The 13,284-nt window shown below is 38.2% G+C and overlaps 1 protein-coding gene across 2 annotated transcripts; it reads right to left on the reverse strand.

The window, feature by feature from the left end:
* Positions 1-69: 69 nt before the first annotated feature.
* oclnb (occludin b) lies at positions 70-12,259 on the reverse strand. Of its 2 annotated transcripts, XM_049579904.1 has the most exons (9): positions 12,122-12,259; positions 10,330-10,406; positions 7,831-8,533; positions 5,944-6,108; positions 3,117-3,232; positions 2,872-2,976; positions 2,497-2,668; positions 1,140-1,181; positions 70-1,021 (listed from the first exon to the last, which is right to left on the reverse strand). In XM_049579904.1, the coding sequence occupies exons 2-9, from the start codon at positions 10,380-10,382 to the stop codon at positions 923-925; spliced, it is 1,455 nt and encodes a 484-aa protein (XP_049435861.1). In that variant the 5' UTR covers positions 10,383-10,406; positions 12,122-12,259; the 3' UTR covers positions 70-922. The 2 variants fall into 2 exon arrangements, with proteins under 2 accessions (XP_049435861.1, XP_049435862.1); XM_049579905.1 differs by lacking the exon at positions 10,330-10,406.
* Positions 12,260-13,284: the final 1,025 nt, after the last annotated feature.

Here is a 13,284-nt window from a genome sequence, read left to right on the forward strand (position 1 = left end):
CGATGACAGGTCTTATTTTCAGCGGATTCATATTAACATGTTATTTCAGACACAGTTAACAAAAGGAGCTTATTAAGTTAATTGTTGTTTTTTATTGAAAGCTTACATTCCTGTGTTCAAACGGATGATTGCACTTTAAACAGTCTATCATGGATTGCACACCAAAACATAAAGGCATGATTTCTACTAATACAAAATATGCAAAATAAAAAATATTGACTCAGTGGGAATATAAAATCATTTGCTTTTGGATACCATTGAAATGAGAAATAAAATTCATGAGAGTAAAAAACAAATGTAACACAAATGTTAATTAGACACTTTTTAAGGGAACTGAGCCTCCATAGCTTCTTTTAATATCTATCATGATAAAGGTCTATAGGCTACAACAAAGACTTACAATCACATATGTTTCACCAACTCCAGCACTAAAAAATCTTACTAAAGAACAATTAAAATTGTTTCAAAAGTCTAAAATTAACATTATTTACAAGGGATGGTCAGTGTTTCAATGAGGCCAAGCAAATGCATGTCTCATCTAAGCTGTGCCTTCATTTTACATATAAGTGTCAAACTCATTAAAAGGCTATAAAAGAAGCACTTTAACTGCTTCATAAATGTAACAAGTACTGAAAAACATCTCATATCACATCTCTCACTTTCTGACTTAAAAATAAAAAACATTTTGTACACCTCAGTAGTTCTTCATTGAATAACTGATCAAAGACGATAACAATTTCCTTCACCCTTTCTCTGGATAAATATATAAATCACAGTTGATTGGCTTGATACATATGCAATACAAAGGCAACAGGCTTTCACTATGGTAACCCCATCTAGATTTGTGATAAACTCAAACACAGTGGGGTAGGGAATTGCAAATTTGTCTCTTTCCCTGCGTGAGGGGGTCAGAGGTGAAGGTTTAAGGCCGGCGATCATATTCGCTGATCTTCCTCTTGATGTGTGACAGTTTGGACCTGAGATATTTACACCTCTTCTTCTTAATCTGGTACTCTGGGGACTGCAAAAGATTAAAAAAATAATAATTCAGTTTATTCACCAAACCTCTTTTCTGTTTTCAGAGTAATGTATTTCAATCTGGAGAACAACACTGCTGGAAATCACTCAAACTGACTTACCTTCTTGAGATTCTTCAATTTGATGTATTCATCCATGGCATCCTGAGATTGGAGAGATAGCGATCAATAATATAAAGTGACCACTCAGAGGAAAGCATCATCCCAGATTCACACACAAATTTGACTGATGCAGAATCAAAGTGAGGCATGTTAAATATTTTTTTTTAAGCACTGAGGAGGAACTTATATTTTTTTCATTTTGGCTTAGGGGAGGGACATTCAACTTTATATGGTTGAATTTTGTATTCATTATAAACATCTGAACCCCCAAACCAGCTGGCGGGTTTGAAGAGCGCAGTTTCTTTAAAGAAAAAAAAGAAAAAAAGGCAAAATAACCCCACTTATCGTGGCCAGAAACGGTAAAAACAGATTTTTTTGTTGGATATTCAAATTCTTGATTACAGCATGTGCAATGAATACTTCCAGCAGGACTCATAACCAAATCTAATCTTAAAATAGTGATATTTCATCACTATCATTGTATTCTACATGTGTCATTTAAAATTTTCACCAAACATAAATTGTTCCAGAACCTTTAATAAACATTAAATTCTGCACTTCTGTATGACAACAGATAAAAGCTTTTTTCAACTCTCAGATTTTGTTTTTAACTTATTACTTTTAATGATCAAAGGGTAAGTTTTAAAAATCTAATAACATCCACCGTGCCAAGTTACTGATTCTGATTCATTCTGACCAGCTGCTGCTGCCACTGTTACGTTATGTTACGGTTCATCTGGGAAAATAGTCATTATGCACACGTTGCTGACTGGGTGCACACTGTGATGCGCACATGCGTATGTATGTAATAAATATAATAACAAATAATAATTTGTAACCTTAAATTTTGTTGGTTTTGTGAGATGACTGCTATCCACCCATATTCTGCTACAGTGCACACAGCTTGTTTAATAACAATGCAATTTGTAAGAAGATTTGCGTTTTGCTTTAGAAATAAGCTGTTCCATAACTCTCACTCCTGTGCTGTTTGCTTGTTGCATTGGCTCCAAAACTTACATTAGTTGTGAATATTAAAAAAGAAAAAGAAAAAAAAGATTAAGGCCTTTTAATGGTACAGGGAGGGTCATGCATTTTCCCAGTCACTCAGGGAGTTTAAAAGAAAAATATTTAAAAGAACACACACACACACACACACACACACACACACACACACACACACACACACACACACACACACACAAAAAGAAACACATGTATTCACCCCCCCAGCCACCCCCTTTTCTGATAAATGAAGAGCAGTCCCTTACTACACATTGTAGAAAAGCTCTTTAAAAGAAGAGTGGAGTGCTCCCCCTTACTTAAAAGAAGTAAACTCAAGTGGCACTGCCACACTTACCAAGAACTGCGGGCTGCCTTCAGGGTGTTGGTGCAGCTCTCTGTCCAGGTCAGCCAGGTCCTGGTTTATGCTGTCCAGCTCAGCCTGCAGGCTCTTGTACTCCCGATGATCTTGGTCAAATTCCCGCTTGTAGATTAGACGCTCTTGCTCATCCAAAATGGGAGGAAACAAACTGCAAATGAAAACCGAAAGAAATTTGAGCAATTTATCATGTGATAACCAGCCATTATTAGTAATGCCCTCTTTACATATATTTGGGTAAAACACATACAAGATGGATTTATGGTGAAGAAATGCACATAAAACCCTGCCAAAAACTGTCAAAAAAAGCAGCTTTTTCATAATTTGCTATCAGATTCCTTCACATCCACTTACACTGAGAAGTCCTCCTCCTCCAGGTCATCTCCAGACTCCACACCAGTGTCATAGTCCTTCAGCCTGTGCTTTAGGACATCCACAGAGCTGCTGATGTCTGAGTCTCTGCAAATACAATCACTGATTACGTTTTGCCTCGTTGAGTATTTTTTATTTAAATTTTATTGCTGCTCCAGCTTTGTAATGCTTTTTTTGTCCGCATATGAAAAGCCCTTGTGAGGTGCACTTCAAGGTGCATAGCTTACCCTGGCAGGTAAAGAGGCTTGTTGTTGTCCAGTTGGTCCAAATAGTCTCTGGACCCTCTAAATTTGGGATTAGGGTCATTCACCAGCACCTCTGGGTCACCAGACACATTGTTCACCTGAAGCAAGAGACAAGGTCAGACCAGGTCAGGTCATTTTTTGTGTTGTGTTCAAGTTTGACAGAAAACATCTAACTGTAGATAGAACTGAGTTTAGTATAGAATGAATTAAAAATTCTTAAAGGATCACTACCAATTTCAAATGACAATCAGTTTAATGGTGAATGAGGGCAGTAATAAGTCTCTGGAAAAAGCTGAATCTGTCCTCTGTGGCTCTGGATCAGCTTTTTTAAGTCTCAGAAAATAACCCTGACAATGTCCGCAGGACTTGGAAATTCTATGTTACAATCTGGGAGCATGAAAGGGGAGAGCATTTGCCAGGCACGGAGACTGTAATGATGAGGGTCTCACTGGAAATACTCTTTTATGGGATTTATTTTTGCTTGATTTCAGATATTGTACTACAAAAGTACCAAAGATATTAATGATTGAAATAAAACTACTAAGTTTGCTTGCCTGAGGTTTCAATCAGGTTATCCTCATGCTCCTGTCCTACTTGTCCTAGTTTAGGCAATGTAACCTGTTCTCTCCATATAATAAACATTCTGGTTGTATGCAGCATTCACCAGGACCAACCGGTTCCTCTACTTCTCCCTGCTTGCCTGAATGCCACCGATACCATCACTACCATCAGCAGGAAGCCTGTCTCTCAGCCAGTACAACTGCTGTGACGTCAGGTCTGCATGCATTCCTGGGAAAGTTCACGCCTCAGGAGTGAAACAGGTGCTGTTATGGAAGTACAGCTTTCAGGTAAACACTTTCCTTTGTGCCATTGTCCTCAAAACACAAATTACATCATTAGTAGAAAGTATTTATGTCCTTTTCTACATTCACTCATTAGGATTTCAAAGAGTGGTTTAGCTAGTGGACATTCTGATACTTGTTGGAGAAGTTTTTATCTTTAGAACACATCCTTCAGACAACACCGCACATCACACTGCAGTGAGTTCACAGACCACACCCAGAAACTGCAAATGAAACCATCCTTCCTTGCCTCACGTCTCACCTTCAAAACGCGCGCACACACACACACACACACACACACACACACACACACACACACACACCTTTAACACATCTTGTATGTCCTTTAGACATTTTCTTTAAGAATGTGCCACAACGACGTAGGTTAGACTGTGCCCACTTCCTTGAAGTCAAATATTTCACGATGTAGGTGGAGGAGGAAAAACGACAGCTGCGCAAACTGAGGTCATAGCCTCAGAATAACCATAAGACATGGTAGAAGTGTGTTTCAAGACCCTAAAGGTTCAGTATTTTCCCAACTGGACCCCATTTTTACATGTTTATGTATCTAAGTGACAAATGGGAAAAAACATTTTTGAAACTGGTCCAGTATCGAGCAAGCCAGCAGCGGTGAAACTGGATGCAATGCAATCACTCTGGGCGATTGGCACCATCAATTTACGTCCACTACACAGTGCTTGTTTTTGACACTTAATTATAGTAAGGTTCTTAGTTTGGTAGGCTCTTTTTTTTTGAGAATGTCATTTTTTTTTTTGTTTTATCAGAAACAGTTTGGAAATTGCTATCACCAAACCCCCTAGCCTCTTTTCAAATAAACACTCATTTTAGTGTGTATAGAGCCAGCGTATATTCAGATTTTACTAGGTAAATTAAGGGTTTATTTCAACCAAACCAGAGGTGGTGGTTGATGGAACAATGTAAATGCAAACCAAGATAGTGTCTTAGATTTTTATTTTGTTTCTGTTGACTTTAAACAAAGTGTGTGGTACAATGATAAAATAACTGTGTATTTAAATGCAGTCTGGTGGGTTTGGCAATAGCAATGTCCAGGCTGTTTCTGGTTCAACAAAAGGGATCTTACTCTTTAACAAAGAGGTTGACCTCTGTAGGGATCCTTTCCATGATGTCATCAAACACTTGTAATAATAATCTGAGCCTGTCAGTGGCAAAACAGGCACTTTTAGTGGACAGAAATTGTTGCTGCGAGCATGCCCTGAGTGGACACATTGCAGCCTGTTTTGCTACAGCCAGTTGCAGCAATCTCACTTAATACTGGACCAATATCAAAAATTGTCATTCAGACACAAAAAAATGAAAAATAGGTCCCAGGCAGAAAAAAACTCAAGTTACCCTTTTGAGGTCTGAAAAGAGCATTTTGCAAAGAAAAAAAAAAAGCTTTCTTGTCAAATTTTCACCAAACTATAAAAAGACAAACAACAGCAATGGAGAGATAAGTTAACCTCTCTGAGCATCCACTTTTTCCATGTTATTTCATTCTATCTACTGTATCACATACAATATATTGAGTATCATCCATTCACTAAGGCTATATGATGCTGTGAGTGAAATATTCAAACCCAAAATTTCATGTTTTTATGGCTGCATCACACCATTATTTGATTTTACCATATGTCTCTTGTGCATCAATTTACTCATTTTTCACTAAAATTCACCCTTATATATCTGGTAACTTTCGAATTTATCTTGAGTGGGTTTCAATATGTTAATTTCAGTGGATTAAATGCTGATTGCACAAATGAATATCTAAAGTGGCCACTTAAAAAGTACACACTTATTTTAATTAGTTCACAGTTTAAAACTACTGTCAATAATAAGTTACATTGACTTGATGTACGTAGTTCTTTTTTTTTTTTGTTTGTTTGAGCCAAATCTTTTCTTTTAAACAAACATGTCACGCACACATATACACACGCACACACACTCACCCACTCCCCGACGCTGTTATGCAGACCATCATTGACGACCTTCACTTCCTCCCACAGAATGCGATCCCGGCCCCAGTGTCTGATTTTGGAGCGAGTCTTGACTGCAAACACCAGCAGGATGATGAGGGCAACAAATACCAGGAAGCCCAGGACGATAGCTATGGCCTGCAGGAACAAGAGCACTCAACGTCAGTGGGCTGGACTTACATCCATGAGTCCACAAAGCAAACAGGATAGTGCCAAGCCAACGCCTCCACAGTGGACTATGTTAAATAGTCAGTTCACAAAAATCCCCCCAAAATTAAACTGGAACGTCTGCCACTACCCCCAAACAACACAAATGAATCATCTGGCTTACAGAGCTCAAAGCATCCAAAATTAAATTTGAAAAACTCAACAGCAACATGTTTACCTAGAAACGGCTACTAGGAATTATTAGTGTTGCGGGCAACCTGCTATCTATCTCTGTGCTTAGGGATGAGACCAGTGAGCCTCGAAATATTCTTGGGTGTCCATCACAGTGGTCATTATTTCAGCTACAGAAAAATGTTGTTGAATGTGATAGATTACCTGCAGTTTCTCCATGAAGACTCTGCCAAATATTTTTCACATCATACTGAAATGAAGTAAAACCAAAGGCTGTCTGGGTGGTAAGTGAAACATTGTAAAAGCTGCAGTAGAATACAACATAATGCCTTGGGAAATGGACAGCAATGATAAAGTGAAAGCACAAGTGATTTGTAGTAAATAGGGCTAAAACATGCTACTGGTATGGTCTTTTGAGACATTCATGGTGACCCAACGCTGTTTCATGACATATTTTTGGAAATCAGGACCTACATTACATCTGAATTGAGTTTAGTTAGTAACTCTGAGAATAGAGTTTAGTTAGTAACTCTGATATGTACAATAAAAAGGTCTCAACTTATTTGTCTGTGAATCTGAATCTGAATCTGAATTTTATCTTGTGTTTAGTCTTGATAAAATAAATTATTCTTCTTAAAAACAGTGTCATCTTTGTCCAGTGCAATTTACTTTGTTCTGGGAATTTTAGAGGCTTGTATTATCGTCTTAAAAACAGTCTGACTGAGGCTTGATAGCTCCAGAATCTACAGTACCTCTCGTACATGTCCAGTAGGGCTGCAACTAACAATTATTTTCACTATTGATTTTTTTGCTGCTAATTTTCACAATGAATCGTTTAGTTCATAAATATTTTGAAAAATACTGATCTCATTTTCTCCAAAGTGACATCTTTAGATTGCTTCTTTTGTCCGACTGACAGTCCAAAACCCAAAGACTCATTTACTATTATACACAACAAAGAAAAACATCAAATTGTCACATTAAGAGGCTAAAGTCAGCAAATGTTTGACATTTTGCTTGAAAAATGACTGAAATGATTGATCACAATAGTTGGAAATTAATTTTCTATCAACTGACTGATCGATTGCAGCTTTAATGTTGAGAACTGGAAAGTGTAGATTTCATAATGAAAAGGGGATAAATAATTTCCTTTCACAGGCAGAATTTTTGTTTTTGCTCATGATTTCTTGCATAGAATATGACTTACAAATTCATAAACACAGAAAACTATGGTGAGCAAGATGAATATTTTTGCAGTATTTGCTACTCTTGACTCCACTCAATTCCCTTATTTTTTTTCCCAAATCTTTTAGATCAATATTTTTATTTTTATGGTCACTTTTAGCTAGCATTGGAAAATAACTGTTATAAGGTTAAAACTGAATATTTTATCTGTGATATCTGTGTACACAAACCACTGGATTCATCATGAATTCCTTTTGGTAAAGAAGTTATACAGTATACGACCCCTCATAGAATCTACATTACCACGGCCTCCCAAAAAAAGCAAGCGTATCACACCTCTTGGGGCTCCACCACACAGTAATGGTAGAGGTACTGGTTGAGGAAGATGCCCTGGGCCTGGGTCTGGGTCTGGTACTGGGCACACAGCTGGCGGATCTGGCTGTAGTAGACAGACCCTGTGGACTGAGCTGTTGGGTTCACTGCCACCAGGTACACAATAGTGGCGATGATCATCAGAAATGCCAAGATGGCACAGATGATGATGGCAGCTAAGTAGAACTTTGATGAGCGGGCAGCATTTTGCCTTGAAACAACCATCACAAATATGATGAGCACAGCTATGAAGGTAATAGCAGAGATGGCGATGATGAAGCCTTTGCCAGCTTTGGGATCCATTTGTGTTCCTCCATAGCCATATCCATAGGAGCCTCCAGTGCCGGAGCCAATGCCGCCTCCATATGGGCTGCTACCATAAGCGCCACCGATTACGCCACCATATGTGCCGGCGTATGGGCTGCCGTAACCTGGCAACAAGCCACCTCCCCCTCCTAGGCCCATCATGCTCATATCGTAGTCCCAGGCCAGTGTGGAGGCCACACAGGCAAACACAGCCACACACATGATGATAATGATGATGCATAATATCTTCATCACACCAGGTGGGGAAGTCCAGCGATAAAAGTGAAGCAGCTTATCTCCTGGGTAGTAGGAAAAGGCTGGGTTGGACATGAGCTCGCTGTGCCTGTGTCTGCTGCTGTGGCTGTAATAGAAGAAGACAGAGGGACTGTGCTCAATGTGTGTTGTACAGAACAGACTTTGTGAAGTGGTCTGCAACCTCCTGACAGTTGCTGCCTTGTACATATAGCATGGAAACACATGTAAATACATGGGCATGTCTAAATACTGATGTAAAAGGAAACCAGCTATGCCAGTGATACTGGTCAAAGCTGACATGAAGCTGAAATAAATTAATGTTCAATGTTTTACTAATAATGCAAGCCTTTCATTTTAGGGTGACTTATTTTTGGTTGATTGTTTAATAAAAGTAACAGGTCAACATTTTTGTGGAATCTGGTTGTTGTCTTAAGCCCCATTCAGATGGGATTAACGTCACAAAGGGAGGTTTGGGGTAATATATTCACTTTGCTCCTCTGTAACAATTTATCATTCCAGATAAACCATCCCAAAACTACAGGTGTAAGCTTCTGATTTCTCCATTTTCACAAAAAAGTAAAATTTCACAGTGAGTTAGTTAAGAAAAATAGGAGAATATCAGACAGCTCTTACTGCGAAAAAACAACAGCAACAAAAAACCCTCAACCAGTTAGTTTGGTGAAAAACAGTAGGTAACTGCAGCTGTAATTATTATTGGGGTGAGGGTGAAAAATTACCCATATATGCACACTGACAAGTCAGAGTAATGTTAAAGAAATAGCTGGGATCTTTTAAAGTGAGGCTGTATGAGCTACTATCCATAGCCAGAGTATTATTATTATTATTATTATATTATTATTATTAGCTTTATTAGTCCCAAAAGGGCAATTCATTTCTACAGTCGGCCTGTCCATAGCAACAAAAACACAATGCAACAAACAGCCAACATCCCCAATCAAGCATCATCACATCAGCGACAACAACAGCAACAACTAAAACCAGTGACAGCATAGCAGAGCAGGATGCAAAATAATTCACAGTTCACAATAATTCACGGTAAAATAAATCACAGGGTGGGATAATAACATGTAGATGTCTGCTGGCATGCCCTCAGTTTGAAGACATAGGTTGGAGTCCAACATGGAAGATAAGCAATGTACTGCTGTGATTGTGGACTGCAGCAAAATGTATTTTAGCCACCTATAACAATCAATATCAGATTAAGCATATGCTATATTGAGAATATTTTCACAGCTTTATCTTGCCATCAAGAAGCAATTTCCAGTAACCCAGGGAAATTCAGTCTACTAAAATACAGTCCAAGGAAAATCAACAAATACTTATATTTGAGAAGCGGGAAGCATTAAATGTTTGGCAATTTTGCTTGAAAATTGACTCGAATGATTAATCAACTGTGAAAATAGTTGCCCCTGAATTTTCTGTCAATCAACCACAGTAATCAATTAATCATTGCAGCTGTGTGTATCCACCATGTCTATACAGACTCACAGAGATCTGATGGTTGGTTATTTTGTGGAGAGGCATGAATCTCAAAATGTCAAACTGTTCCTTTAAACAATTATGTTGTAGTGTAAAACCCTCAGCTGCTACAGGTATGTGTATTTTTTTTTTAGATATTTTTTGAGGCATTTTCCTAGCCTTTATTTGATTAGACAGACAAGCGTGAAAGGGGGAGAGAGAGAGGGGATGACATGCAGCAAAGGGCCACAGGCTGAAGTCGAACCCGGGCCGCTGCAGCAACAGCCTTGTACATGGGGCGCCTGCTCTACCACTAAGCCACCGATACCCCACAGGTATGTGTCTTAAACGTAAAAATATAAATTGTGTCTGAGACATGAGGGTGAGAGTGTAGTAGTGAGGGATAAATGTAGGTCAACTTACTGTTTGCTACCACTTGGCTGGTATGGTGGGGGGCTGTGCTTGTGACCCGGCATACTGAAATTCAACTAGAACGCCGCCTGCCAAAAGTCAAAAAAAAAAAAAAAAACACGCACACAACAATTGATATTGTGAAAACATAAGAAAAGGCATCTGATGCTAATTATCAGACCTCTTTAATAACCCCAGCAACTTTATTTCTCAAATCTATGCAGCTGCCTTTTGGGACCACTGAGGAAATAAATAAATATAAAGATGGTACAGTTGGGTTTAGTTTAGGTAGCATGTTTTATCTTATATAGCATGAGTATAATTCATATTAGTGCTATGGTTTTCCTTACATTAATTTCTATTCAATTTGAAAAAAAATAAAATAAAATAAAATAAAAAAAAACATTCACAGAGAAACTGGTTGAATTAGATGACACCTCAAAGTTCTGTCGGTGTTGCTGTTATGTTGTGCAGACTTTTTAGATAAACAACAGTTTATGTAATACCTTGCTTAAAAAAAAATTCCAATAAAACCTTTTTCTTTTATAATAAAATGAGTCAAACTTATTAAATGTTATGCTAAACACTATCCAAACACAAGCAGTCGTGCAAAACCTGTCTAAGTCTAAAATTGTCCAAAGGTGAAAAAAAAGAAAAAAAGAATGTGAATATTTCATTCAAGATAAATAAGCAAGACTACATATGTAACCAGACTGTCAATGTTAACTTTAAGTACTTGACAGTTTGTAATACTGTGTTTTGGGCAAACTTCTGGTTGGTACCGGGAAGTATGGAGCAGGGTTGGAAAATAACTTGTTTGTCCACCTGCCATTGTGACTGGTGGATCCTAATATCTACTAGATACCCAATCGATTGCCATTGTTTTTTGGCTGGTAGGTGAAGCTAATCTAGCAGCCACTTGAATATTTTACCAGCAATTAGCCGGTGGCTGGTGCTAATTCCCAACCCTGGTTTGGAGGTTCCATACCCAGCCCTTGATATGAATGAGCCAAAATGTAAAACATTATGCTTGTGTAAATCTGGCATTGATTTGTAGATGTTTAAGTGTTTTAGTATTTAGGCCTATGTGTCAATGTTTCAGGCTACGGCATGATGGATAGCTCACTTTATCCACAACAAATCTTCAAATATTGACCTTCACCTGTGAACTGCTGTTCAGCTATTCAACCGAAAGAAGAGGCAAGCCTACTGCTTGGACTTAAGGATTGTTTGTGGTGAAACAAAGCCGCAGTAAGTGGGCGGAGACACATTGACACAAACTGAGACTGTGTTTTCAAAGAAGAGCAGCTGATAAGTCAAACAGAGCAGGGTTAGCTGGTTTCACAGAGAGCGAAACTAGACTACCGTTCAGTCGTTAGAGTTGCCATCACATTCCTAATCATTTGAAGTTACAAGGGGGATTCACACAGCAGCAAAACAGACTAATAACGAATAACTATAATTTAAATATTCACATTTAAAGTAAGCCCAATGATCATTTCATGCTGTCATCACTGTAAAGATGAGAGTAAAGGCAATCTGCCATTTAAGGAAGCAAAGTGTAGCTAACTGCTCAACAAACAAACGCAGGTGTAAAATAATTCTTGGCTAAATTTCGGCCTAACGTTCTCTCTAAAAAATGGCCTAAGTTAACTAAACTCGATATTTTCTCACGAAGGTAGCCTATTGTTTTAACGACTTTAAAAGCTTTAATAAATGCTGAATATTCTGAAAATAGCGAGTCAATTTGTCTCTTATTACATTCCCCACTCAAAATTAGCTTATAAGTTTTAATTTGACCCACCTTTGATGATGAACCGTCTGATCCCGATGAAGACAGCAGTGACGAACGCAAACAATACCCTAGGAGCGCGGCCGCATGCGTACTATAGGGTGCGCGAGTACAAAGGCACGCGCCTACAGGTGTGGATTCATCATGTGGGCTCCTCCCCAAGTCATACAGGACTAACCTGTCCTCTCTCTCCATAGCTCCCAGTTTACTCCACTTCAACTGAGACTCCACCCCACCCCCATGACAAATAAGGTAACTTACAGCACGAAATTACTAGGCTATTAAAATAGGCTATTGGCATTAAACAAAAACAATAACACAGAGAGAGAGATAGGCTATACGTTAATATTTTGGTTTTATTATCAGTGTCCAAATATATTTCATACATTCAGTATTTTTTTCATTATCTTCAAATTCATAGGCTACTTTAAAATCAATTTAAAAAAAATAATTGTAGGCCTACAGAACTGTATGGTCAATTCTTTTTGACTGTTAGAAACCTTACTTACTCATTAGATTTTTTTTTTAATGATTTATTTTACAAAATAATTTGAACATGGTAAATGCTGATTTTGAGTGTGATAAATAGGCTACTAGTTGCTCACTAACATTTTAAAAAATCAAATTAAAACCTAATGTAACTTGAGGCAGAAAGGCTGACGTGCTGATCCAGCCTTTCTGCCAAGTAAAATCAACAGGAAACGCCTCCAGTGCTGCAAAACCTGACACCGGGGGAAGCAGTTAAAAAAATATACCTTGGCTTTACAAAACCAGTCCTTAGGGCTGTATACCAGCAGAGCCACAACAGCAGCCATTTTAAGAGGGTGACAGTTGTTCACTGGCATGGAGCTAGAAATTGAGTTTTGCTGCAGCCAGGTTTATCCAGGTCTTTCTAGATTTAAAGAATATTCAGTGTTGCTGAGGTAAAAATTTCATTACATGATTAGGGAGGGGAGCCGCACCTCTTTATGTAACAAAGCTCCCTGGATTCTTACAGAGGGATTCAATTACTTACTGTACACTACCACGAATGCTGCAAATGATAGCCTACTTAAGTATCCAATGCATACACGCGTTTTGTCCATTTTGCTCTGTGGTTGCAATTATTGTGAACAATATTAGAGATTATAAAAAAGAAATAACATTTGGATCGTTATTCTTAAATAAGGCAAGAA

Source organism: Epinephelus fuscoguttatus, linkage group LG6 (assembly GCF_011397635.1).
Source record: "Epinephelus fuscoguttatus linkage group LG6, E.fuscoguttatus.final_Chr_v1".
Lineage (NCBI taxonomy): Eukaryota > Metazoa > Chordata > Actinopteri > Perciformes > Serranidae > Epinephelus > Epinephelus fuscoguttatus.

Excerpts from the sequence above, each read along its gene's own strand:
- oclnb (XM_049579904.1), bottom strand. The coding sequence starts at position 10,382 with ATGCCGGGTCACAAGCACAGCCCCCCACCATACCAGCCAAGTGGTAGC. Across the intron at positions 2,977-3,116 it reads AAGCCTCTTTACCTGCCAGG|AGACTCAGACATCAGCAGCT; the intron begins GTAAGCTATGCA and ends TTGTATTTGCAG. Across the intron at positions 1,022-1,139 it reads AATTGAAGAATCTCAAGAAG|TCCCCAGAGTACCAGATTAA; the intron begins GTAAGTCAGTTT and ends AATCTTTTGCAG.